The 26,163-nt window shown below is 40.8% G+C and overlaps 1 protein-coding gene across 4 annotated transcripts in view; it reads left to right on the plus strand.

Moving 5' to 3' along the window:
- The window catches only part of PNPLA8 (patatin like phospholipase domain containing 8), a 41,314-nt gene extending 21,107 nt beyond the window's left edge, over window positions 1-20,207 (plus strand). For 3 of the 4 annotated variants that reach the window (XM_066633544.1, XM_066633547.1, XM_066633545.1), the window contains exons 8-10: window positions 242-436; window positions 15,247-15,442; window positions 18,817-20,207. In XM_066633544.1, the coding sequence (XP_066489641.1) occupies window positions 242-436; window positions 15,247-15,442; window positions 18,817-19,091 (666 nt within the window). In that variant the 3' untranslated portion in view covers window positions 19,092-20,207. The remainder of the gene's footprint in view (window positions 1-241; window positions 437-15,246; window positions 15,443-18,816) is intronic. The other variant, XM_066633546.1, reaches the window with a different exon arrangement.
- Window positions 20,208-26,163: the final 5,956 nt, after the last annotated feature.

A 26,163-nucleotide genomic window follows, 5' to 3' on the forward strand; every position in this document is an offset into this window, starting at 1 on the left:
CATCACGTGTGAAGGGAATAGTTCACTGATTTTTGTAGGACAAGGAAGTTCTCTTCTGTGAAGGTTTAGAGGGACTTGTGTTTGGCTTTAGATACTTTTATACATGCTTTTCGAAGCAAAATGGAAAAATCAGAGGAAATATATAGCTGTAACAAAGGGAACAGTATGCAGCCCATTTCTAAGTGGGGAGAGAAAATGATGTTATCAGATATATCTTAATTTTTTTTCCATGTTTCATTAGGTGGCTGCAATAAGCACTATTGTAAGTAGAGGCACACCACTGAAAGCCTTTGTGTTTAGAAATTACAATCATCTTCCTGGAGTCAAGTCTCATTATCTTGGAGGTTGCCAGTATAAATTATGGCAAGCTATCAGAGCATCATCTGCTGCACCAGGCTACTTCCAGGAGTACGCACTGGGTAATGACCTTCATCAGGTTAGTTATAATAATTTGTTTTAAGCGATTAGATATCTGTGTGAATCGTGAGCTGTACCACAGTCAGTTCTCATCTGCTGGGGTTAGGTTCCTGGAAAACCCAGTGGATACCGAATCAGCAGATACCAGATCATTAACCCTATGGAAAAATGGGGTAAGGGGAGAAATCAAATTGGCACCCCTTTTTGACATGATGACCCCAGCTTCAGGAAATTATCAGGACTCTGATGCTGAAAAGGGTGAAGAGTAGCTAACACAGGCATAAGTTGGAGAAATGGCATAAGTTATGCTTACTGAAAAATAATGGGTATATTTATACTGAGTATATACTGAGTATGAGTATAAATAATGGGTATATTTGTACTGAGTTATACGCCTGAGAAATGGCATAAGTTATGCTTATGTTCCTGCAGATAAGGAAATCCACAGGAATGGAGTGCACGGTTACCAAATATTTACTACACATTTAATTAATTGCAATAAATAAAATGATGTAAGGTTTTGCACATTAGTGACTGGTAATGGTAAATAAAGAATAAGGGTCACTGCTCATTTTTAAGTTGTGATCTATGCCTCATTTTTAACTATGTAATCTCTCATTTAGTATATTGCAATACTCTCTACATTAACCTGCCCTTAAAGTGTACCTGGACACTGCAACTGGTGGGAAATGTTGTGCCCAGATTACTAATGGGAGAGTCTTGGCGGTATGGGATGGGTTCTTTTAAAGCCCTAGATGGCTTGTGCCCTGAATATCTTAAGACAGTGGTTTTCAAACTGGGGCGTCATGACACCCCAGCCTGAGAGCCCTGGGCTCTTTTCCCTTAAGGGCCAGGGAGGGGGGAAGGCAGAGACGCGATGCCCAGCATCGCACCTCTGATCAGGGCGCAGGGGTGCACTGCCACTCACCGCCACCTGCAGGAGCTTCCTGGGGGTCGGGGGAGCCCGCCGCCAGCCTCAGCAGGGTTCCCCATGCAGTGCAGACCCCTCCAGAAGGTGATCATGACCACTTCTGGTTTTGCAAAAGAGAAACAGGAAGTGGTTGCAGTCGCCTTCTGGAGGGCTCTGCGCTGTTTGGGGAGCCCTGCTGAGGCTGGCACCAGGCTCCCCTGACCCACAGGAGGCTCCTGCAGGCGGCGTTGAGTGGCAGCGCACCCCTGTGTCCCAATCAGAGGTGCGATGCTGGGCATTGCGTCTCCGCCTTCCGCCAGCCCCCACTGCCTGCAGCAAAGACTTAGTGGCTCTCAAACTGTCCCTGAGAGTTTGAAAACCACTGCCTTAAGAGACATCTCCTGTCATATAAACTTGCCCATTAAGATCTACTGGAGAGGGCTTCCTCTGCATGCCTAGGCATGCATGTGGGCAAGGGTATTTTTCTGTTGTGGTGTCCCCAGACTTGGAATGTTCTACCAGAGAAGTGCAGTTTACCTCCACTCTCCCAGTCTTTAAAAGTCTGCTTGAAAACCTATGTGGTTCACAAGGCTTTTGTACTATGGTTGTCACTGCTACTCTTCAGTGAATTGATTTGTTCTGTGATAGTTTTGATAATGTCGTGCTCTACCTTCGGAATTATGGTGACACATGGGATATAAATGCATATAACAAGCATTTCCATGTCAAAATGCTACGGGCGTGTGACACAGACATGTTTTCCCATGAAATATGATAGGAATTCATTTGATAGCAGCATAACAGGTAAACTGGCTTGGTTAGGGAAGAATTGGTTTTCTTACTTACAGCATCTTCAGCAGAATCTGCTTGCACCTTGGTGTAATCACCAGAATAACTCCACACTTTTAATGCAGCTTAACAAAATCTCCCTTGCACTTAGAACACATTTGCGACAGTGTGCACTGTCCTGCTGGCAGAGGCCAGCATAGGATTGGACTGTAAATGGACTAAAACAGACAGGTAGATCACTCCCTCCTAGCTGTTCTGGAAATTTTCAGTTCCATTTTATCAGTTGCTAGTTGTTGGGAGCTTGCATAAGACATGGCGCTTTATACTAACGCCAGTATGCCAGAGTATTCCTATGTTGGTTCAATCCCCCTTCATTGTTTCTTCTGTGACAAGGACTTCAAAGAGCCTTCTGTTTCTGTGGATTGTTTAACCTGCTAATAAAGGTGTTATTGTGCTATGATCTCTAGCAACTTCTGCATGTTGTAAAGGAATACTGACAAACCTTAACAGCAGGAAGTCTGCAGTGGGAGTGAGTGTTGATGCTCATTAATGTTTCTACTGGATGCAACAGCCCTTTGATATGTTGCATTAAAAATTCATTGTCTTTGGTTCTGCCCCCTGCCTAATGAACCAGTTTATTCAGCATACTAGTTCTTTCAAGTGTAACTGTATTCAGAGAGGAGACTTAGGGTTGTTTCAGATGTTCTAATTTTTTACAGGTAAAGCACTTGCATGTCAAAGAAGACATGAGAACTTTGAGATCTGTTTTTCTGTTTTCATTCTTCTCCATGGAAACAGAAGGACCATATGAAACTGTCTGTGGGTCTTTAGTTTATGGAAATGTTATAAGGCAATTCTAGCATAATCATATTAACAAAAATTGTAGATTTAATTTGGAAAAGCACATTAAGTGGAGAATTCAGCTCAGATGGAATTAGACTCTAAAGTAGTCCAAGGAGACCAAGCAATTTAATTAAAGTTGTTAATAAAGTTCATTTCATCTTTATGAAACCAGTGACCGACCAACATAAAATTTGGGGCTTCAGGGGGCAGTTGTTTACTCAAGCTTTTAGTTTGTTTAAGATCTCTGCAACTATTCGTCTGTGCACATCTAATCTGTTAGATCTAATGCACATCTAATCTGCTAACTGGGTAAGTGGCACTTTTTCAAGTGGGTGCTCCTCTTTTGTATAGTGGGGGAGAGTAATTGGCCCTCCTCACCCCAGCAGTCTCTTTTCTAGTGGCTATCTGCTGGTGTTGCATCTTTTTAGATTGTGAGCCCTTTTGGGACAGGGAGCCATTAGTTATTAGATTTTTTTTTCTGTAAACCACTTTGTTGAATAGCAGTATATAAATACTGTTAATCATAATGTCTGTGATTCACAGCGTTGATCACTCGTGCAAAGTTTTATAATTTAACTTAAGAACATAAGAACATAAGAACAGCCCCACTGGATCAGGCCATAGGCCCATCTAGTCCAGCTTCCTGTATCTCACAGCGGCCCACCAAATGCCCCAGGGAGCACACCAGATAACAAGAGACCTCATCCTGGTGCCCTCCCCTGCATCTGGCATTCTGACATAACCCACTTCTAAAATCAGGAGGTTGCGCATACACATCATGGCTTGTACCCCATAATGGATTTTTCCTCCAGAAACTTGTCCAATCCCCTTTTAAAGGCGCCTAGGGTAGACGCCAGCACCACATCCTGTGGCAAGGAGTTCCGCAGACCGACCACACGCTGAGTAAAGAAATATTTTCTTTTGTCAGTCCTAACCTGCCCAACACTCAATTTTAGTGGATGTCCCCTGGTTCTGCTATTGTGTGAGAGTGTAAAGAGCATCTCCTATCCACTCTGTCCATTCCCTGCATAATTTTGTATGTCTCAAATGTCCCCCCTCAAGCGTCTCTTTTCTAGGCTGAAGAGGCCCAAACACCGTAGCCTTTCCTCATAAGGAAGGTGCCCCAGCCCCGTAATCATCTTAGTCGCTCTCTTTTGCACCTTTTCCATTTCCACTATGTCTTTTTTGAGATGCGGCGACCAGAACTGGACACAATACTCCAGGTGTGGCCTTACCATAGATTTGTACAACGGCATTATAATACTAGCTGTTTTGTTCTCAATACCCTTCCTAATGATCCCAAGCATAGAATTGGCCTTCTTCACTGCCGCTGCACATTGGGTCGACACTTTCATCGACCTGTCCACCACCACCCCAAGATCTCTCTCCTGATCTGTCACAGACAGCTCAGAACCCATCAGCCTATATCTAAAGTTTTGATTTTTTGCCCCAATGTGCATGACTTTACACTTACTGACATTGAAGCGCATCTGCCATTTTGCATATCAGGGGTGATTTTCAAGCTAAGACAATATGTAGAGCAGGCTACCACAGTTTTGCTTTCTGTGATGCCTCCATCCAGTGACCATACTGCGGCTCACACTTCTTTCCAAATTTGGAACAAAAGAAATGGATGGAACTTGTCCAGCCAGTTGTCAACAATCCCTGTCCCATCCTCAGCTTTTGTGTGTTTAGACAGTGAGGCCTTTGCAGACAGGGAACCACTTATTTATTTTATTTCTGTACTAAGATACTGCCATACTCATCCACAGATTTCTCTACAGATATTACTCAAGGTGGTTTACATAGGCAGGCTGTTCTAGACAATATTGTTACACACACAACCCTTCAATATCTAGATGTTTTATGTCAGGTGTAGTCATCTCTCCTAGCTGTACATTTTACTATATAAACTGCATTGTGAACTCTTTTTGTTGAAAAATGATGTATAACTAGGCTTAGTAGTGATACCATGAGGTTGACTGGCAAGAATGGTTAGACCTTGCGAACTTGCCTGGGCTTGATTTACAGTTGGCTGTGGACATTTGATGGCACGCACGCAGCCAGAAGAGGTGACCACACTGTGAAGGAAGACATATGGTGACGGAGGGTTCTGTGAGTTCTTCTTGCATAAGAAATATTGGAAAAACCCCATTGAAAAATGGTGTTTTAGAAGTAGCCTGCCTGTATAACCCTCCTTGAACGCTGTGTAAAAACCAAGGAAGGTGGTATATAAATAAAATAGTAGTAGTAAGAATAATGTTGTATTGGTAAGTAGCCTGGGAATTGACTTCTGCATTTCTAAAGCATTGCACCTTCTTCCTGAAGAAATAGGAACATAGTAGGACCGTAGAAGGAAAACCTTTGGAAAACCAGTAAGGAAAACCAGACTTCCTCACTATGTTTCATGAACCTTGCTATAATCGACTGAAATTTGGAAAGTCTGGGAAACCTTAATGTACTTAGTTAATATCACCAAAACTTTTTTGAAAAATTGACATGGGGTTAGTCTTTTTAAAGGAAACTCATGTGGTGCCAGCTGTGTAACAATCTAAAGACAACAGGAATAGAGCAGTGAGAATAGTTTGTGATGAAGTACACTTGGATTCCTATAGCACATGCCATTTGATGCAAAAAAGCAGATGTTACAGAGCGATCTGTTCTAAATCCTTCTGTTGGTAATAGTGGTACTGGGCCCAATCCTGTCCAACTGTCCAGTGCCAATGCAGCCGTGCCAGCAGAGCATGCGCTGCGTCCTGCAGTGGGGGAAGGGTCAGTCTCAGAAGGTAAGGGCACATATGTTCCCTCACCTTGTGGCTGCCTTGATGCTGGAAAGTTGGATAGGATTGGGCCCGCAGTCACTGAACTGTCTCTCCAACCCAGACAGCTATTAGACACCATAGAACTAAATACCACCCACTATGAGGCATGCATAATAATTAGGGATATGGGACTGTGTCTTAGCATATGAAGCAAGAGGATCAAAGGAAAAGTACTGCATCTTCTCCGATTGATTTTCAGTCAGTGCTGCAAGCAGATGCTCAAGGTACAGAAAAAAGCCTGTGCTGTGCAAGTCTGAGCAGTCTTGTCACACCAAAGTATCAAGGACAGGCCTCTCTTGGGTTCGTCATTTCTAAAGTGAGCAAGAGCCTGATTTTTCAGAAGATGTGCTTGTAGCCAGAACTCCAATTCAAAAATGAGTGCTGGAGGAAGCAAAAGTTTGGTCAGTGACTGTTGTGTGTTCACAAAGAGTGGAATGCAAATTCTTTTTACTATTCTGGATTCAAACTCATGATGATGATAACAACAAATATGCATGCTGGGTCTGTGTATTCCCATTCCCAAATATGAACTCTGGACAAAAAGTTGTCTACTCTCAAACCAGTTTTCATATTGGTAGTTGACTGCTGCTTCAGTATAAGGAAATCAAGGAAAGGTTTTGTTGTCCGGCATGAAGTGAAGCTAGTGTGCTATTAGTAGAAATTAATCTGTAATTCTTGGCCCTGTTTTGGGATTGTGTCCTAAATTAGCTCTTATCCCAGTGATGGCTGCAAGCTTGACCAAGCACGGAATGAAGTTCCCTATGTCCAAATTATTTCTCTCATAAGTAATGAATGTTAGGAGTACCCAAACATGATTTTCTTCTCCAATCAGGAATTACATGTAAAAGAATATGAATAATATTCTTTTGGCAACAGTTAACATTTCTCACTTTTAGCTTGAATCCGAACCTTCTGAGTATTTCATTTCGAAATGGGAGAAAAATCAAGCTTGGTTCATGTTGCTCTTATCCATTAGCAGATTTTGTTTTTCGCATTGTGAGAACACTTGCTAACAAGTGAAGACCATGAACAGATTTTGGCTGCAATCCTAACCACACTTTCCTGAGAGTAAGCCCCATTGAACAAAATAGAACTTGCTTCTGCATAGATCTGGTTAGGATTGTGCCCTCTGAAGATTACACAGGCCTACATGCATTTTGTTATAGCAAAAGTTAGACCTATTCTTGGGTATATTTGGGGTATTGTATCTAAAAATGGAATTAGTTTTGCCCAATTAGTTCTAAATTTGGGGGTGGTACATCATAGGCACCTTATATGCTGAATCAGGTAGATTCCTTATGAAAAAACCTGCCCTTCAAAGTGAACTGAGGCACAGTCACCTGTGAGCTCAGTTTCACTTTCCGTAAGGCTCAATACATTTTCCTTGTTAGCTATCAGCTTGTCAGTTTCAGTTTCACAACCCACCAGCAATCAGGTTGTGGCCCACTTGTGGGTCCCAACCCCCAGTTGGGGAAACACTGGGTTAAATTAGCAGCAGCTTGAGCCTGGATGTTAAAGAAATGGAAGTCTACATGAACTCCTTCAGTGTCTCCACAGCAGCAGAGAGTCTAATTGTGCTAATGAATATACATACCACAAATAATTATGTGGGGCAGTAGGTAATAAGCACTACTTATGTTAACAATTGAATATCATTTATTGAATATGGGAATTGTATGGTAGGAGAAAATTGGGTTTCACAAACTTTATCATTGCTATGAAGATACAAGTGAGTTTTTTTTTTCCTTTGGAGAGAGAGTCAGGCAGGGAGAGAACTACTACAAAATAGTTCATTTAAAAAGTTTCATCTGAAACCTGGAGAACAGCTTATGCATAATGCAAGCGGTAAAGTGATATTAAAATGGTGATCATTTCAAGTTGGAATCTGCCCCACCTGTGAATGAGTGTTCCACCACCTTGTGTCTCCTAGTAAATATAATGTTTGAGGAAATGATGCACATACACTGTGGTATCTAAGGAATACACACAGGGCAGCTTGCTCTCTCACATATGTCTGCTGAGAGTTTATAAATAGGGGAGTTCTTTTTTAAATGTTATGACTGTTCACCAGGAGACCTTCCATGGTCAAGGGGCAAACTATATCCCATGAACAATGACAGTTGGTACTTGGCAACAAAGAAACTGGTCGTTTCTCCTACCAGTTGACAAATGCACTGCCTTGATGTCCGTCCCCCCCTTGATGTTTTGTGGAAAGATGGTCTGATGTAGGAAACAGTGTTGCATCTTATAGTGGAACTAGACTACTAGAGAATGGGAAAAGAGAGTCTATGCCTTGTTGAAAAATTTCTAAAAATATCTGTGAAATAAAGTTCCCTTGGAAAAACCTGGAGCTTGTTTCCAGTGCATATAGATTTTGCTTCCTGTACTTAACATTTGCCTTCTCTTGAGGATGTAACTATATTTTGTATCACTGTATAAAGGGGGAAAAATGGCTTTTTGCATCTTAAGTCAGATGTTTATACCGCATTTTCCGTAGTCATGTTCCCAGCAATGATCACTGCATCGCATTTATGGTAACTTTTGAAATGTATTGTGTGTTAAGCCCCTGTGAGCCATTTCTGTCATGTCATTGTGGGCTTGCGGGTGTGTATGCTTGTATTAAAATTCATGGAGATGTAAGTTTTAGAAGGGGTGGGACCCCTATGCTATTTGTGGTATGGAGCGCAGAGTGCTGGATTTCATCTCCTTTGGTCATTTGGTAGCAATGGAACTTAGGCTGGGTATGAGTCCTGGAACAACACAAGAGTGTTTTCTCCTCGGAATCTGCCCATGCCTGCTGCCATGGTGTTAAATTCCAGCTTTTGAAATCGGTAGGGAATAGAACTGCGTGTGCTAAGGGCAGCTGTGGAATTTGAATGGGATTGTCAGCTGCCAAACCGAGACAGAACATTGGTACCCTTAAGACCTTCCTCTGGGGCTTAGGTTGCAGTCCAGTAATATTTTTTCTAGTCTCTCTGTGTCTGACTGGAGAAGAGAGGCAAGAACTTGGAATGCCAGATATCTTAAAAAGTACCAACGTAATCTGCCGACAAATACATACATGAGGTGAGGGTCATGTCGAATGTTTAAGGAAATGTAACCGGCTTCCACCTTCCCCACTAAACCAAAATAGACTTTTTCTTTTTTTTTTCAGATTGTCTGTACTGCTTAGTATTCTGGTGTGGTCCTTTTTCATAATGGTAAATCAAATGTTTAATTTTATCCCGAATTGCAGATTAGTAAAAATCAGCTGCTGTAGTGGTTAAGGGAGCAATCCTAACCCCTTATGTCAGTGCTTTCCAGCGCTGGCATAGCGGTGCCAATGGGACGTGTGCTGCATCCTGCAGTTGGGTGTCACTCATGGAGGCCTCCTCAAAGTAAGGGAATGTTTGTTCCCTAACCTCAGAGCTGCATTGCCTTTACGTCAGTGCTGGAAAGCAGAATCCTCTGAAATTACTGAAAAAAATCTGAATATGATACTGTGAAAAAACATGCATTAAAGCTGAATTATCACACTTATCCTTAACTGTTCCTCCATTCCATATTTAACAATTCATAAGTGTGTTCCTACTAAACACTTTAAAATTCTTAACAAAAAAGGTGCTAAAGATCACCTCTGTAACACTTAACATTAAGACAATGCAGTATGTGGTTGCTGTCTTTTTGGATTTAAAAATGGCAAAATCCTGACAAGGGGGAAAAGTTCATTCAAAGTCTTTCTTGTCCGTGTGATACTCTTGTGCTAGTTCAGTGCCTCTTCTTTTTCACAAATACAATGAAAGTAAACAACAGAGCAAGTCTGTGAAAATGAACTAGAAATGCAAAGCATGTCTGCGCAGGCATTGAGGTGAAATGGTTGCTATGGAGCCAGCAAACTCCAAGTATTGGAATTGGCTTTGCTAAATTGCATCTTTCAGTACCATGGTACAAGCACTGAGGTTTAAAAAAAAGTCATGTACAGTATGACAACTGTTGAAATCTTGTCATTGCCTGGAAAATGCACAATTGTATTTAAAGGTGCACTGCTGTTAAAAATGAGAAACTGATCACATTTTAAAACAATATTAATTGTAGCCTCCTGTGAGGTTTAGTGGGAGTGTATTTTGCTTTGATACTTGTTGACATAGGCCATTTAGGCAATGCCCAAGCTTTCTGGATTTACAAAGCATTCTAAGAAGTGCTACCATTTGCCCTTGCAATTTATTGTCTGACTGTCGAAGAACAATCCCATCCTTGCAACATGACCTCAATGAAATCTTAAAGAAGAAAATTGATATATCTCCCAACTGTAGCCAACGGACCCTAAATAAAAAAACTAGAAAATCAGACATATTGAACTTGTCCCTATACAGATTCTCTTTCCTACAAGCCCCAAACACCAAAGAGGCCTGTACAGCTGTGGAAGAAAGACAAGGCAGCAGAAATACCTGTGATAGAAATGTCCAGAAGCCTGGTCATGTGTCGTCTCTTGTGGTGCTTCTGATGAATTGGCCCCTTGTCCTCTAAAATTTATGCTACAATAAATCTGTTAGTCTTTAAGTGCCACAAGACTTTATGCATTAAAGAAGCATTCAACCAGCAATGCTAGAAAACCCTGTCTGTAAGAGATTGATTCCAAAGGAGCTTCTCCCCCCCATGTGCTTTTTGAGTAAAGTATATGAAGTGCAAGTTCTTCTAAATAACTTAAAAATAAACTTGATCTTGAACTTCCAAGGAATAATCAAGACTGAGTTGCAAGTGGCCATGTTTTGGCCCACATTTTGTTTTCTTCCCACTTCATTGGAAAAAAAAGGATTCATTTTTAAACAAGGAGTACACAGATAAATTCCCTTAGCAGGTGCCCTGCAAACATGTAGCAGTTCTAATCTGAGCCCAAGCAGATACTTTTAATATCAGGAAGGGCCTGGAAATCAGAGCTTTGTTGAAACTGTAATAGCTGTCAGGTATTTTTCTTTTTGTAGAAGCATTACATTTGAGTCTAATTTACAGCCAGCAGTGGTAAAGATTAAAGCCTTAAATGTTGCCAGTGTGCTGATGGCAACAGCAGGGCACGGGATCAGTGTAAGAATGCAAGAGTACAAAGAGAGGCAAAGGTGGCTCATGTGTATTTGGGGAGTAGTGAAGGGAGAAACTTGGAGTTGGAGTAAGAATAAACAGGAGAGCAAAGAGAAGACAAAATAGAGGGCAAGGAAAGGCAATATGAGAACTGAAGAGAGAATAAATGGAATGAAGTGCCTGTCAGTTTTGGCTGGTTGCCACACAGTTCAGTAAAATCCAAGGCTTGTGCATACACTTCATATGGATGTTTATAGAGCATTACTTTTGGAAAGTAGACCTGCATCATGTGGCTTTTGCTCTTGATGTTTTTTGCATGTTCACAAATACAAGAACATGATGTTTATGGCAAAGGATGTCTCTTCTTGAGGTTGACCTGTTCTGGGAAATCTTTTGAGTTCAGCTTTCGTCTCTTAGCAACCCAAAGTTTAACAGCTGTTCCCCTTATCTGTAAATAAAAATGTTTGTTCAAGGTTATATTCTATAGTTAAGAAAGCAAACTGGTAACAGCATTTAGAGGTTAGGACATGTAGCACAAACACAATCACTGTGTGCGGCACATCCTAAATTGAGCTTTTTGAGTTCTTGCTCTTTGTTAGTCTAACCGAACAGAAGATTTCCTAAAGTTAGTTATCTGCTCTTTGTTTGTAGAAAACATCTACTTAACTAAACTCATGTGGAAAGCTAAGTAGGCTTTTGTGTTGAGGTACACTGTTAGGGACAGGTTTTGACACATTGGAAGCAGGCTATTGTTAAACTGAATGCTGTGGATGCTTGAAATGCATATGTATGATCTGCATTCTTAAACGTAGTTAAAACTCTTAAGGACTGTACAGGGGGAGGGGAGTGACTCTGCCAGAATGTCTTCCAGTAGAATGAGGCAAAAAAAATGGTGGAGGAAAAATTAAAACAAGCAAGTTTGCAGTGCAGGTATGTTTCCTGTTCAGCATGACTAGGAAGAATGGCTAGTGGTGAAGATCGTGTGGGAGGGTAAACCCAGCCAAATTTGATCCCTTGCAGGTGGACCGAGAGCACCTAGCTCCTTACCTTCTTGCAACTTCCAGCAATGCCAATTGTATGGTCTTTCTTCCACATGGTGGCGTAGCTGGAGGGGGGCGGAGCAGGCAGTGGGCCAGGGAGGCTCAGCGCAGCAGGCGAGCGGCCCCTCCCTTCAGAGCCATTCCCAGCGGGGGAGCAAAACGGAACCATACGGCTCCATTTTGCTCCCCCCGCTGGGAATGGCTCCAAAGGAATGGCTCCGAAACCACTTCCACACATTTTTACAATGCTGTACTGTGAATCCAGCATAATTAAAATAACAATTTTTGAGACCCCAAGTAGAAGCTGTCGATATTTACTACCTTGAGAACTGAAAATTAGGCTTCAGACTGAAATCAGTGGAGTCATTCATAGGGTATCACAATGTTTTACTATGTGTTCCTGGGGATGAAATCTGATTTTAGCCAAAATTAAAAATAATGTGCACTAAGAGACTACTGTTCTCATTAGTTCTGCTGAAGGCAAAATATACTAACTGGTCCAGAAAGAGTTCAAAAAGCTTTTGTAGATTGTACTGGAAGCTGAGTGAAAGGTTTTTCTCATCTAGCCAGTGATTTGCATCACTACTTTATCTACTGCAGCTGTGGTTAGAAAGAGTTTCTGTTTTTAATAAGAACTCTCTCCACAGTAGTTTGAACAATACATTGTTTAGCTTATAAATTAAGTATCTCCGAGTCCCATGGAAGAAAACATCCAAAAATGGGTTACGTGCAGCTGGAACCTGAATTTGGTTTTGCAAATCCAGAAATGAAGCCCCAAATGCTGGGCTTATTTCCTTCAATGCCTTCAACTAAGTATTTATTTATTTATTTATTTAGTGCCGGTTCATCTCCACTGCAGGTTAACCTTCTGACCAATGTCCCTTGCCTTCTGAAATAATACATGAATTATTCTTTACATGGGGGAAAAGTTTCCTAAATCTTATACCATATAATACCTCATAATGAAGCAGATTTACTGGATTGTTCAGCAGAAGCTGTGTAAAACATAATGCATGTTTTTTCACCTCTAATTCTTCTGTAGCAGGAAGTTTTCTTTCTGTGACTATTTAGTGTCGCTACTAGGATTTAATATTTCCCCCAAAGTCTTATTTGGTTTGTATAATGTTACAGAACTATTTACATTGATTTGATTTGTGATAAAGGCTCTAAATCAGACTACTCTCTCTCCATGAAGAGTTCATCGTTACTTTTCTCATGAACCTTGAGATGTACATACTGTTAGCAGAGCTGAGGCATTAAAACAGCCCCACATACAGGAAACTGACTTTTGTTCAGAGCTTTACTAGAACAAAGGGAGAAGTGCAGCCACTGTTAATACACAGGCAGACACAGAAGAAGGTGGTCAATCAGATGTAGAGAGAGAAGCAACCAATAAGCTTTCAGACTAGCAACAAACTTCTCCCACTGGTGGAGGCCAACATTTTCACACTTGCTGTCTGTAGATTGGGTGGCTCCACCTACATGCTGTCACTCTCCCCAACACATGCGCCCTACTCAGAACTGTTCTGTATAGGTGTCATGCGTTCTCCCTGTTACTATTTTCCATTTTATTGGCTTGGACGTGTAGATGTTCCTTTGTTTCTTTCACAGCCGTGTGTGTTTCTGGTCTCAACTGGTTGAATTATTTAGGGCATGCATTGCTGCCATTGTCCCCTGAAGTCTCCCTTAACCTGGTAATTATTTGTTGACATTTTAGAGGAAGGAAATGTCAGGCTAGATGACAAACCATTAACAAGGGTGATTTAAGGCTTGTGCCGCTGGGGAGTGAAAGGATGGTTTAGATTTATGTTATCTAGATTGCGGTCCCTAACATTTGTAATGTTAAGGCATGGTTTAGATAGGAAAGCAATAACTGTGACATGACCAAACCTTTTGCTTCTTGACTTCCACAGGTGTAGTAAGGCAGTTCTGCGGAACAGCAATCTTACCAGCATCCCAAAGAGTTGTGTGTGGGTCTTATAATCTTGAATTAGGGAGATGTGCAGGACGAAAGCTCTCATTATGCTGTTGTCGTACCAGAATAATTTGTTTGTCTCCATATCTGGAAATAAAATGCAAAATAAACATTGCTTCCTGGGGGAGGAGTACAAATGTGATTGCAACAGGGTTTGAACTGATTGAAAATGTGCATGCAACATCAAGAACTTACAAAGGAATATTTTATCCTTGACATAGAAATGTTCATTAGCTATCTTGTTCCAGTGAATACGCCTCTTGTGTTGCCAACTTTTGAAGGCTAGAACATCTACAGATACTTCTTGCAATGTGTACGTTCCTGTAACTTTCTTAATTGTATAACCTTGGGAGACACTGCAGGAGATTTTACCCCCCCCCCCAGTAAAATAAATGTTAAGAAGTTATCATCCTCATGTCCTTAGCATTTCTTAAATACAACTTAAATTCTGTTTCTGCAACAGCTTATGCATAAATTATTCATTTCTCTGTTTTTATCTCCCATTTTTATTTTTATGTTAAAATCAACAAGGATTGGGAGAGGAAAAGCCTTGTGCAGCTTTCATTTCACTCCGGATAATATCCAGATGGGATACTATCTGGGTGGAAGGCGATGCATTCCCCCCCCTCCTTTCTAGCAGCAACCCTTCATGGGGTACTGCTTCAGGGCACCCTAAATGTTTAGGATGGAGCCTTTGGAGAAACTGCTGCTAGAAGTCCTTGTACCCATGGAATGTGATGTTTAGGATCTTAGCATTTACCCATTTCTTAAGAGCCTTCTCTTTCATTAGCGCTCCACCCATGATTGAATGGCTTTTTATCTTTTCCCCTTTCATCAGCGTATGATGAGAGCGTAGATTCTCCCTCTTTTGCAGTCTATAATTTTCAAATGAAGTAGTTCGTCTTTAGACTTGGGCAAATCGTTCTATGTATCTACAACTGGGATTACATGACTTCACATGGCAAATGCTCATTGCTCCCTTTTCATTGTGGATAACTAGTACCATGAGATTTTTATTCTTATACTCTTTTAAAACCATGTTTAGGATATATCTTTTGTTTAGAGCAGAAATTTACCATGCAGTCATCTAGGACTCAAGCAGTATTACTTATTGAATTCAGCGCATACATTAGTAAAACAATACCCTGTATGTAAAGGTGACCTGTTCTTTTGGCTGTCCCTCAAAGTGTTGGCTCATATCTAAGAGAAGCAGAGGAGATATTTTCAGTGTAGCTTCCTCATTATATTACATTTACTTTGGACACCAGCATGGGGTCAATAAAAATTGAACACTGAATGTGGTGATTTCAGGAGATTGCTTAATTTGCATCTTAGCCATGAACTGATGAATGCTGATGGCTCCAACATCTTGCTTTTTTTTTTTTTAACTTACAGGATGGAGGCCTGCTTTTAAATAATCCTACGGCTTTAGCAGTACATGAATGCAAGTGTCTTTGGCCAAATGTACCACTGCAGTGTGTAATATCTCTGGGAACCGGACGATATGAAAACGAAGGGAAAGCCAATGTCACCTATACAAGTTTGAAAGCTAAACTGACGAATGTCATCAGCAGTGCCACAGATACTGAAGGTTGGTACTTGTGATTAATGGCTTGTTCTATAATACCCATGCGAATTATAAATGGTTATCAGAATAAAGGGTTTTCCTGGATGGAAATAGCATGGCAGAAGCTATAATGAGAATTTAAAATATGTTTAAATAAAGGAGACTAGTATACCACAATAGTAACATCAAGGTCATTTTGTTCCCATCAAGGACATTTCATAACCTTTGTTCACAAAGGGATTATTTTGTTAATCCCCCTCCTCCCTGTCATCCATATGAGGATTTTGGGTTTAGTTCATTTACAAATCCAGCATAAAAAAAGAAAATTAAAATGCATTGTTCAAAGTCTTTCTGTTTATGATACATTTAAGAGTTTACCCTTTTAATCAAACTGACATATTGTATTAGATATTTGGTGAATAAAGATTGTACTGGTGTCTGATGATGCAGCTTGCCAGATATGCATTTAAATTAACTGCTTGAGACTGTACCTTGATTATGCTATTAAGTTCTCTTTGATTGATGGGTACATCACATTTGGGTTAGATGCAAAGCTTTCTCCTCGAGAAAGGTTACTAATCTCAACATTCAGAATGAGTGCTGGGATTGAGCAAGAATGTTTAAGAACTTGGAGCAATGGTGAAAGTAGTAATGAATGTGCAGCATGGGGAAAGATACTTTTCTCTGTATTTAACTTTTTGCCAGATTCTTTTTTTTAGTTCAGAATGAAGCATATGGAGATTGTTGGAAGTAACACCAGTTTTTATCATTTTAAAGTTGTGGTGCTTTAAAGAAAGGCAAGGGTTTACCAATAAATCTTAGTTATTTTCAACCTTTTTCATCTCATGGCACACTGGCAAGGCACTAAAATGGTCAAGGCACCATCAGTTTTTTGACAATTGACAAGGCACACTGTGCTGTCAATGGAGGGCTCACATCCCCCAATGATCCTATTGATAAATGATCTTTTCCCAAATTCCCGTGGCACACCTGGGGACCATTGATGGCATACCAGTGTGCCACAGCACAGTGGTTGAAAATGGCTGAAGTAGACCCTGATTCACTTATAGAAGAAAAACATAGGTCATTTCCTAAAGGAATGGGGGTGGGGTGGGGTGGGGGGGAAATTAGGATGTCAAATGAACCGTTAAAGTTTCTAGATTCTCATCCAGATTCTGTGTTTGGTACTTTATTTGACTTGCTGCCCCAGCTTCATCAATCAGGAACTGTCTGCTACATTCTGGCACCGTGCTGATGTAATTTATTTTCCTGTCCTGGTCCTCTTTCTGCTATGAAGACACGACCCTGCTTAGTGTAGCTGGCAATGGCATAGACCAGCAGTTCCCAAATTTACCGTGGTCAAGACACCCTTTCGCTGCAGCCTCTTCTTCCTGGCTCTCCCGAGTGATGCCATCTTGAATTGTGTGAAATATTGTACAATCCAATATGTTGATGCCCAAGAGAAAGAAAAGGCCACCCCATGGCACCCCAAGGCATCATGGCACATATTTTGGGAACCACTGAAATAGACTATAGACGCTGTCATAGACTTAGCATGGGGAAGTGGAATTCCGTTTCTGATGGTTTGGCTGTCCTACATCTGTTCAAGTCATGTTCCGTGACCAAGAGAGCAACACACTCCCCAAACCCCAAAATTGTATTGAGAGCTTCAGAAGCTCCTCATTTACAGCCCAAGAGGCTGTTGGATGTCATGATTATTTGACAACCAAGCCATTTTCCACATGATCTGAAGAAATTCAGTAAATTTGGCCAACTTAAAATGACAAAAGAACACAGGATAATATTGGCTGGTTGGTTGTTTAATAAATAATGTATATTATCTCACACATAGCACTTGAACAAATCTTTGTTCCTTTTGCTCTAGGCCTCCATGATTCTCTTTTGTTCTTTCATCTCCCTATTCGGGTCACTCAAGGCCCTGTTCTTGGATTGTTCTTCCACTATGCAGTATTCTTGGGTAGTCTCACTGCATCTTGTGGCTTTCAATACTATCTACAGGGCTGAGAACAACCAGCATTTCCACACCAGAGCTTTCTTCATTCACATAATATTGCATCCCCAAGCACCTTTCATAATTCCTCATGGATGTTGCTTCTTATCTCAAACTCAGTATAACCTTGGGTGCCCTTTGGGGAGAAAGGCGGAATATAAATCCAATAAATAAATAAAAATAAATAACCAAGTCCAAACATCTCATCTTTCCTCCCAATCCCTCCTTTCCTTATCCTCTGACAGGATTTCCATCCACCTAGTTGAACAGAGACATAATCTTGGGTTTTTTTGACTCTCCTTTGCTCTACATATTCCTTGCTTTGGTATCGCTAAAAAATTATGGCTCTCACTTTTGTCCCCTCAGCATAAATTATGGTCCACACTCTTGTCATCTTTTGCCTTGACTACTGAAGCTTCTCTCTGGTCTTTTGGTGCCTCTGCACAGTTCAGCTCTGTCCACACTCTGATGCAAAAATCACTCTGCACTCTCCTTGTTCTGATCATATGATGTCCCTTCCTCAATTCCTAGACTAGTTTTCAGACCACTTCTGGCTCTTTTGGAAGTTTCTCATCCTTATCTTCAAAACCTTCAATGGCCTTTCCTCTTTTATCAGTCCACTTTTGTCCTGAATCATCCCTGCCTGTGACTTTCACTCCTCCAGCTCCACTGCTGGAGGCCCATCCAACCCATCCAAAAATCAGGCCACAACCCACCAGTACATCCTGACCCACAGTTTGGGAACCAGTGTTCTAGAACCAAAGTTTAGGTTTCATGGTGAAAAGATACAACTGACATGTTCATTTGTGGCTATTTCAATCTGAGAGATTTTGGCTGCAATCCCATGCATACTTTCCTGAGAGTAAGGTCCACTGAAGACAATAGGACTTACTATAGAGTAGACAAGCATAGGATTGTGCTCTTTGTGTCATTGCCCTGTGTCAAAACTAGCAGCAAATCATTTTCTTACAGCATTTACAATTATTTTATGTAATACGTAGTAATATATTATTAATATAATTATATATAATATATATAATTATATAATAATTATATGTAATATATATAATACGTCCATATATAGTATACTTAGCCAAAAACACTAAGGAAGGCAGATTGATGTGTTTGCCTACAAGTCTTGAAAAACTTGTACTTGACTTTTTGCTATCTTATTTTCAAAGATAATGTGATCAAGGGGGAAGCCTAGTTGCTCATTCAAAAAGCTCTTGCCTTCAGGAAGTACATTATCATATGCATCACATAAGGCTCTTCTTATATTAATTGAATCTGAAGTATGAAAAAATAGTAATTGACAAGTAAAAGAGAATAAAGTCTTCAGTTAGTCTTGTTTGTTAATGTGTGTTACTCTTTCCCTTTTTAAAAACAGAAGTCCACACTATGCTGGATGCTCTTTTACCTCCTGATACCTACTTCAGATTTAATCCACTAATGAATGAAGATGTACCTCTTGATGAAAATCGCAAGGAGAAACTTAATCAGTTGCAGACAGATGGCATTCGATATCTCGAACGAAACGAAGAAAAACTGAAGAAGGCTTCCAAAATATTAACACAGGAAAAGACGACTCTGCAGAGATTTAATGACTGGATAAGATTAAAAATCGACATGTGCGAAGGCCTTCCGTTTTTTTCCAAATTGTGAATATGTAAGGCATGAAAAATCACAGGCGTGGAGTTTGCATTGCAAATGTTCTATACCAAAAGAGAGTGGCATTTCTTAGGCACTGTAATTCCTTATGACTAGAACAGCTAAGAGAAAAGCACTTTGGTCAGGAATACCACAGCACAGGCTTTTTTGGGGCTTTGATCTGAAGATCCTGCTGTGACAGCAGGAAGGCAGGGGGTGGCTGGCAGGTCTCTCTCTCCTTTCTGCCCACCTCCCAAAATCTGCTCACCCAATGGTTCCCTGACCCTCTGGAGATGGACAAATGCAGATGGGGATATTGGCAACATGCACAGTACCTTGCATGAGCAGAAGTATAAACCTAGGGACCCATGCCCTTCTTGACTGTTTCCTGAAGTACATTTTTATTGGTGTTTCTGAGCTTTCAGAATCTCGCTATAATAATAATAAAAGTAAAATGCTGATTTCGTTTGGGTTTTTAATCTGACAGTCATTCCAGTATATCTAAACTTGTGACAATAATGAAAGACAAACCTGCTGTACTTTGGGTATGTATGCCACAATCATGTCGTTGACAAAACCACGGTGTGTTTACCTGTTCGTTAAATTTTTTTGAAGTTGGAAGAACCACCAAAAGAGTTGGACAGCCTGCTCCAGGAAGTACTTAAGCCAGGATGACTAAAACTAGTAGAATCCCATTAAAATCAATGGAATCAAGCTGTCTCTTACCCATTTATTGATTTAATTGGGATGTAGATTGGATTGCAATGTATTATCAACCAACAGTATATTACAGGTTCTTAGCCCTGTTAATGCCATACCTTCGGTTTCACGGCAATATAAATTGCCTTATGACAAGATTTGTGCATGTAAACAAATTTTTATATTCTCAGATAATATTGAAATACTTTGTATAATTTGCATTGGGTTTGTGTAAGTCATCTGGTTTACCGTATCCAATTCTGTATTTGTATATTAAAGTCTACAGTAGTGGATATCAACCTGAAACTATAAGAATTGTTTCATAGGTTCTGCTCGAAAAGAATTAATTCCTTGCTTGAAACTATAACCCTAAAATCTACTGTAAGCTCATATGTCTTATAAGGAAGAAAATAAATTGTTAATATATCCTGATATTATGATTTCTTTAATGGTGTGTATCCTTAAGCCTGGCCTAGTAATAGGTTAAAATTAACTGTTTACTGTTTGGCCTCTTGTTATTTATTTGAAGGTCTGATTTTAATCTTATATAGCTTTATCAACTGTGTTTCGGTAGAGTCAGTGTGACTGCCATACCAAGATAAAATAACTATGTAGTAATATATGTATGTGTGTGTATATATATGTATATATATCTATATATTACTATATATTATTATATGTAGTAATACATGTTTATGCTAAATTGGTATTGGGATATTTCTGGAACAAAAAAGTTACGCATTTCAGTAAATATCTGGAAATCTTCACATACAAAAATCCCTCTTAGAAAGCAGCTATATTTCAACTCAGACTTCACAATGCATGATGCCTTTGATTCAGTCAGTGGTGTTCTCAGAGCCCAATCCTATGCATGTCTACTCAGAAGTTGGTCCCATTATAGTCAATGGGGCTTGTTCCCAGGAAAGTGTAGATAGGATTGCAGACCTAGTTTCTCCATAAGGATGGGGGACGTGATAGATTCTGAACTATGTCTTTCTGTCAGGATTCATGTACCTGGATCAGAAAGATGATTGGTCTGATTCTTGTCAGATCTTTAATGCATGTAATTGTTTCTTGTTTCTTTTTATTTCCTCTTCTCAGTCCCACCCAAAACATAAACATCTCCCACACAATCTTTGCTTTTTGGAATTCTGCAGCTCAGAGCCTGATGTCCTTTGGAGGAAGAGGAGTAAACGTTTGGGATAAATGAACTTATTGGAACAAGAATATCCCAAGTTCTGAATTTGAAATGCATGCATGTAGTTTATTCTGACTTTAGAAGATGGTTATTAGTGGGAAGCTAACAGCTACAAAAATTATCAAAGCTTGCTCGCTTAATTGCTACTTTATGAAGCTACACTCTTTATGCAACTACAAGTACTGTGCATAAAGAAGCTGTAAGACTGGAAACCTTTATGAAAACTCCCTCCAGTCACATTAGTAACTTGAAATAAAAATGTTCTAATCAAAGTGTGTTCCTGCTCCATACATCATGTTCCCACTGCTTGCTTGTACAACTACTTTTTGAAACAATGAGGCCAAGTCCAGCATCAAAAGATAAGATTTTGCCTTCATAAACCCGTGTTCAGCTCTCTTCCAAACAAAAAATGGCCAACAATTTTTGATCACTGGAGCAGTCTATAAAATTTTAATTAAAGAATTCACCACTGGATTCATTTAAAAAAACAAAACTTGTCACTATACTGCTCCTGTCTGCTTCTTATGACTTATGTAGGTCACCAAAGAGAGGACAGAATTGTGCCTTCAGTTCTATGGTTATTGAGTGTTGTGTAGTGTGTGGATAAGTTTATTAGAATATTTTCCAAGAGAGACATGAAACCAGGCACTTAAAAGCAAATTGGCAATTCTAGAAGCTTGCATTTTGCTACATGCAGCTAAATCTGCAAGCAGTTGGGAGTTTTGTATGAAACACAAACAACATGTCACTTTGGCCCTTTACATGTTTTCAAAGCTTCAAATTAAATGGTTTAAAAAATAAAGCTATAAATAGCATGTGATCAGGTTAGCTGCAGCAGTGAAGGATAAGGCATCTTACTCCTTGCCATGGCTTTGCGCAATCTTCTCACTCTTCTGCCCTACATATAACTTTTTTTTAAAGGTAGTCCTAACTGATGTATTTATAGTGGGTAGTTTACCCTCAGACTACAAAGATGTTGATTAACTGTAATGGAAATGTGCAGGATCCCTCAAGGACATAGGGTGTGGTGTCAACAGTGGCCCCATGCTCTGGCAGGCAAGCATGGGGTTAACACCAGGGCCTTAGATTGCAGTGAATGTGCTGCATAGCTGCTGCCACTGAGAGGCAAAAAGGGTGCTTTTAATCTCAGCGTTAAAAAGCAGCACCTGCAGGAAGGAAAAGGGGTGTGGGTAGTAAAAGGAGGAAATCTTGGAGGAAGGAAGGAGAGAGAACTAAACAATGAACTAAGGAACTAATGGTTTGGCTGATGGACTACTGAACCTGCTGACTGACCAATGGACTAACTAACAGACAAATGGATGAATGAACTTCTGAGGATTGTTGGAACGGGGACTGCTGGAGACTGGTGTGTGGCTGCCATGCCCAAGACTGGCTGAGGACAAAGGTTGCTGTGGAAGCTGGAGAAGTTGCTGGCAGGAGAGGACCTCTGCAGGTTGAACAGGCAAGTTAGCCTGGTGTTGGAATCCTGCAATGCAAAGCAAGGGCCATTGTTGGGGAGCAAAGGGGAGCTAATTAGCTTAAAATGGGCATAGGTTAGGCTTGGACCGGGAATTTGTCAAAACATTGACATATCTATAGTACCAAATTTCACCCTTTGTCTTTCATTCATGACGTTGATGTGCGTAAATCAGTACATCATCAGTACAGGTCTGGAAGAGTAGAATTTCTATCTGCTACCTTATAGTCTGAAGAAGACTGAAGTGGTTGAAATGCATCTAGTAACTTTATGCTTCAGTCTATGATTGTTCTACTGAAGGGGTGTCAAGCATAATGCTTGTGGGCCGAATATGGACCACAGAAGCTCTATCTGGCCTGCACAATAAATGGGCTCTACCAGCACTGCATCAGTTGCTCTCAGCCAATGAACTGCAAAAGGATGTCTCAGAGGAAGCAGTGGTGCTGGGAGAGCCCAATTATGCAGGCCACCCTTTCAGCAGTGTTGCCTCTACCAAGTCACCACCGCTGAAAGGGTGGCCCACATGATAATTTAGTTCTCCCAGCACTGTTCTTTCATCAGTCCGGCTGCTGCCCAGGCATCAGGAAGAAAAGACAAGGAAACCTCAGATGGTGAGGAACAGTATGGGGGAGCAGATCAAGAGGGGTAAGAGAGGGAGAAAGGAGATGATGTCACTTTCTGTGTAATGATGTCACTTCCAGCCCCCAACAGGTGCCATGAATAGTATTCAGTCTTCTGTATGAAACACATATGTATTCAGTTTTCTGTATGAAACACATATGGCACCCCTACTATATAGACCATTGTGGTGGCTTTATTGCCATTTTTATGACTGATTATCGGAAAAATACTGAATAAGTAACCTGTGCTAAATTTCTGTTCTAAAATGTTTTAAGAAATGATTTTAAGACAACTTATTATTAACAGTATTTATATACCGCTTTTCAACTAAAAGTTCACAAAGCGGTTTACAGAGAAAAATCAAATAACTAAATGGCTCCCTGTCCCAAGGGCTCACAATCTAAAAAAATGCAAATGAATACCAGCAGACAGCCACTAGAACAGACAGTGCTGGGGTGAGGTGGGCCAGTTACTCTCCCCCTGCTAAAAAAAAAAGGAGCACCCACTTGAAAAAGTGCCTCTTACCTCATTCTGCCTCTCACATGTTTTCTAATTAAATTAAATATCCCATTTATTGCATTAAATAAGCATCTTTACATAAACTTCTGTAGAGGTAAAGACAGTATCTTTTACCCTCGCTTTTGAATTTTCCAAAGACATTTATAACAGGTTGTACTTAAAGAAATCCATTACTTTGGGCCTGATCCTGCGCTGGAGTGCTGGCGGCTGCCTCGCTGCCCCAGAAACCACCATTGCAAAAATGCCGCAAGGCACTCCTGCACTGGTAGTAAGCCCACTGAATCAGTGCTGGGCCTTCGCACTGAGAAGATGACCTTGGAATGGCTTCAGCAGTAAATCCTCACACCAGTCAGCAGTGAGGCTTTTCAGGATGGGGGGAGGCAGAACTGGGCAGGGGGAGGGCAGGCTGGAGGAAGGATTGGATCCAGGAGGGGGATGGTGATGGTGGCAAACTCTCACTGAATCCTATGCCTGGCTGGGAAGCCCAACCGGGCCCTCTTGGTTTCTGCCCCAGCTAAATAGCTGGCACAGCTCCAAGGAGATCCATTGTTGTGTTCTACCAGGGGCAAGGGAGGAAATGTTCCCTTACCCTGAGGAGACTCTCCTTTCAAGAACGACTACATTCAAGGTGTTTCATTCCAATCTGGCTTCACATTCTGGCCTCCATCCTCCCACGCTCAGAGCAGATGGAATAGCTTGGCTTCAGCTTGTCAGCTGCTCCAAGGTCGCACGGTGCCGGTGGCCTCGAACCGGCGACCTTGTGGATGTTATCTTCAGGCAGACGGAGGCTCTACCCTCTAGACCAGACCTCCTGCCCAAGAACTTACGGGACTTGAGTAGGTCACAACTCAGGAGTTTCCTTGATTTCAAAGGTGCTTATTCACAGCAAACGCCTCTTGCAAAACTGAAAGTAATGAATGCTGTTGTTTATGTGGATGCTCATATTGTATAGTGTGCAAGAAACTAATCAGTGCAAAGAGTGCTAAATGAAATTCTATACACTGAATAATGATCTAAATTCATTAGATCCATTAGAACCCAATCCTATGCATGTCTACCCAGAAGTAACTCCCATTATAGTCAATGGGGCTTACTCCCAGGAAAGTGTGGATAGGATTGTAGCCTTAGACTCATTTTCATTGGTTCTGATGCAGTAACAAGTTGCCCTATACTTGAATTTAAATTCGATCCCTAAAAATAGAAATTTTGTACAATGTGATAGAAATGTCCAATACATTTCTGCTGCCAAATATAGTGTTAATGCATATTGCTTTTTCAAGGATCGAATCGGGTGCTGTGTTATCTGAAGGAAATGTAGTGTCTTCTTTTTCTTATCTCAAATTAACTGCCGGTTTATCCAGTCACCGTTTTTTTTGTTCCAAATCAGATTGAATGCTTGGGCTTGTGCAATTAACCTCTCCAATTACCCCATCAGAGACTTGTAAGGTAACTTGTTTGATCTCTGAAGTCTTGTGATAGTGAAGGTGGCTGTCTTAGTAAATTTTACTAGGTCATCTGCCCGAACGTTTTCCTTAATTATTTGATTAGCTGTGGAAGATGCTCTGGTTCCCCCAGGTTTATAGCCTGTTCTTTCAGTACATCACAAGCTTTCATAAGAATGTGTATTAGCCTCACTATTCCTCTGCTTCAAGGGTGGGCAAACATTTTGGCAGGAGAGCCACATCATCTCTCTGACACTGTGACAGGGGCCTGAAAAAAAAGACTCACATTTCTAATTTGAATAAATTTACATAAATGAGTACATTTATGTAAATGAGACGAACTTATACAGATGAATTTTACTGAGCTTATTTATAATACACGAGAACTATAATACAGGCATGTAAAACCACATGAGAACTATGAACTGTTTGCCACACACCTCTTGCACAGTGAAGACCAAGCCAGGAACACATGGAGACCTAAGTTGTTCTGAGGTAATGGGGGGGGGGGGTTAAAATAATAAAAAGAAAAGCAGAAAACACATAGAGACTATAAAGGCCTTGCTCTAACTTGGCCCTCAGCTCGAGACTGGCGGTTGTGATTGGCAGTCACAGGCCAGCATGAGCTCCAACAGTTTCCAATGGGCCAGAGGCTCATTGGAGGCTGGGGGCTCCCTGCAGGCCGGATTAGAGGACCCCGAGAGCCTCAAATGGCCCCCAGGCCAGGGTTTGCCCACTTCCACTTTGCTTCCTTAAATTTCATGGATGATGTTCATATGGAGACTAGGTTCCCTTCTCCCATCTATATAGTCATTTAAATATTCAATAGCATAGAAATCAGTGAGAGATCAAACATTTAATTTATTGCCTCAACTTGAAGCAGGTCGCCAATGGTAAGGATGTATCTGATTTGCATATTCTGCTGCTTGACTGTTTAACTGTCTTTAAAGTCACGGTGTCACTAGGGAGGACGGGCCACACCAAGTGATGCGCACGGGGGGATGACACTACTACTGGCCAACATTTTTTAAATCTTGGTATTTTCAAATAATACCATCGTGTTGTATATCATTCGATGCGTAAATTCATGCAGAATGCACTGAAACAAACCGTGTTGAAATATCTCTGTTC

This window comes from Tiliqua scincoides, chromosome 7 (assembly GCF_035046505.1).
Source record: "Tiliqua scincoides isolate rTilSci1 chromosome 7, rTilSci1.hap2, whole genome shotgun sequence".
Taxonomy (NCBI): Eukaryota; Metazoa; Chordata; class Lepidosauria; order Squamata; family Scincidae; genus Tiliqua; species Tiliqua scincoides.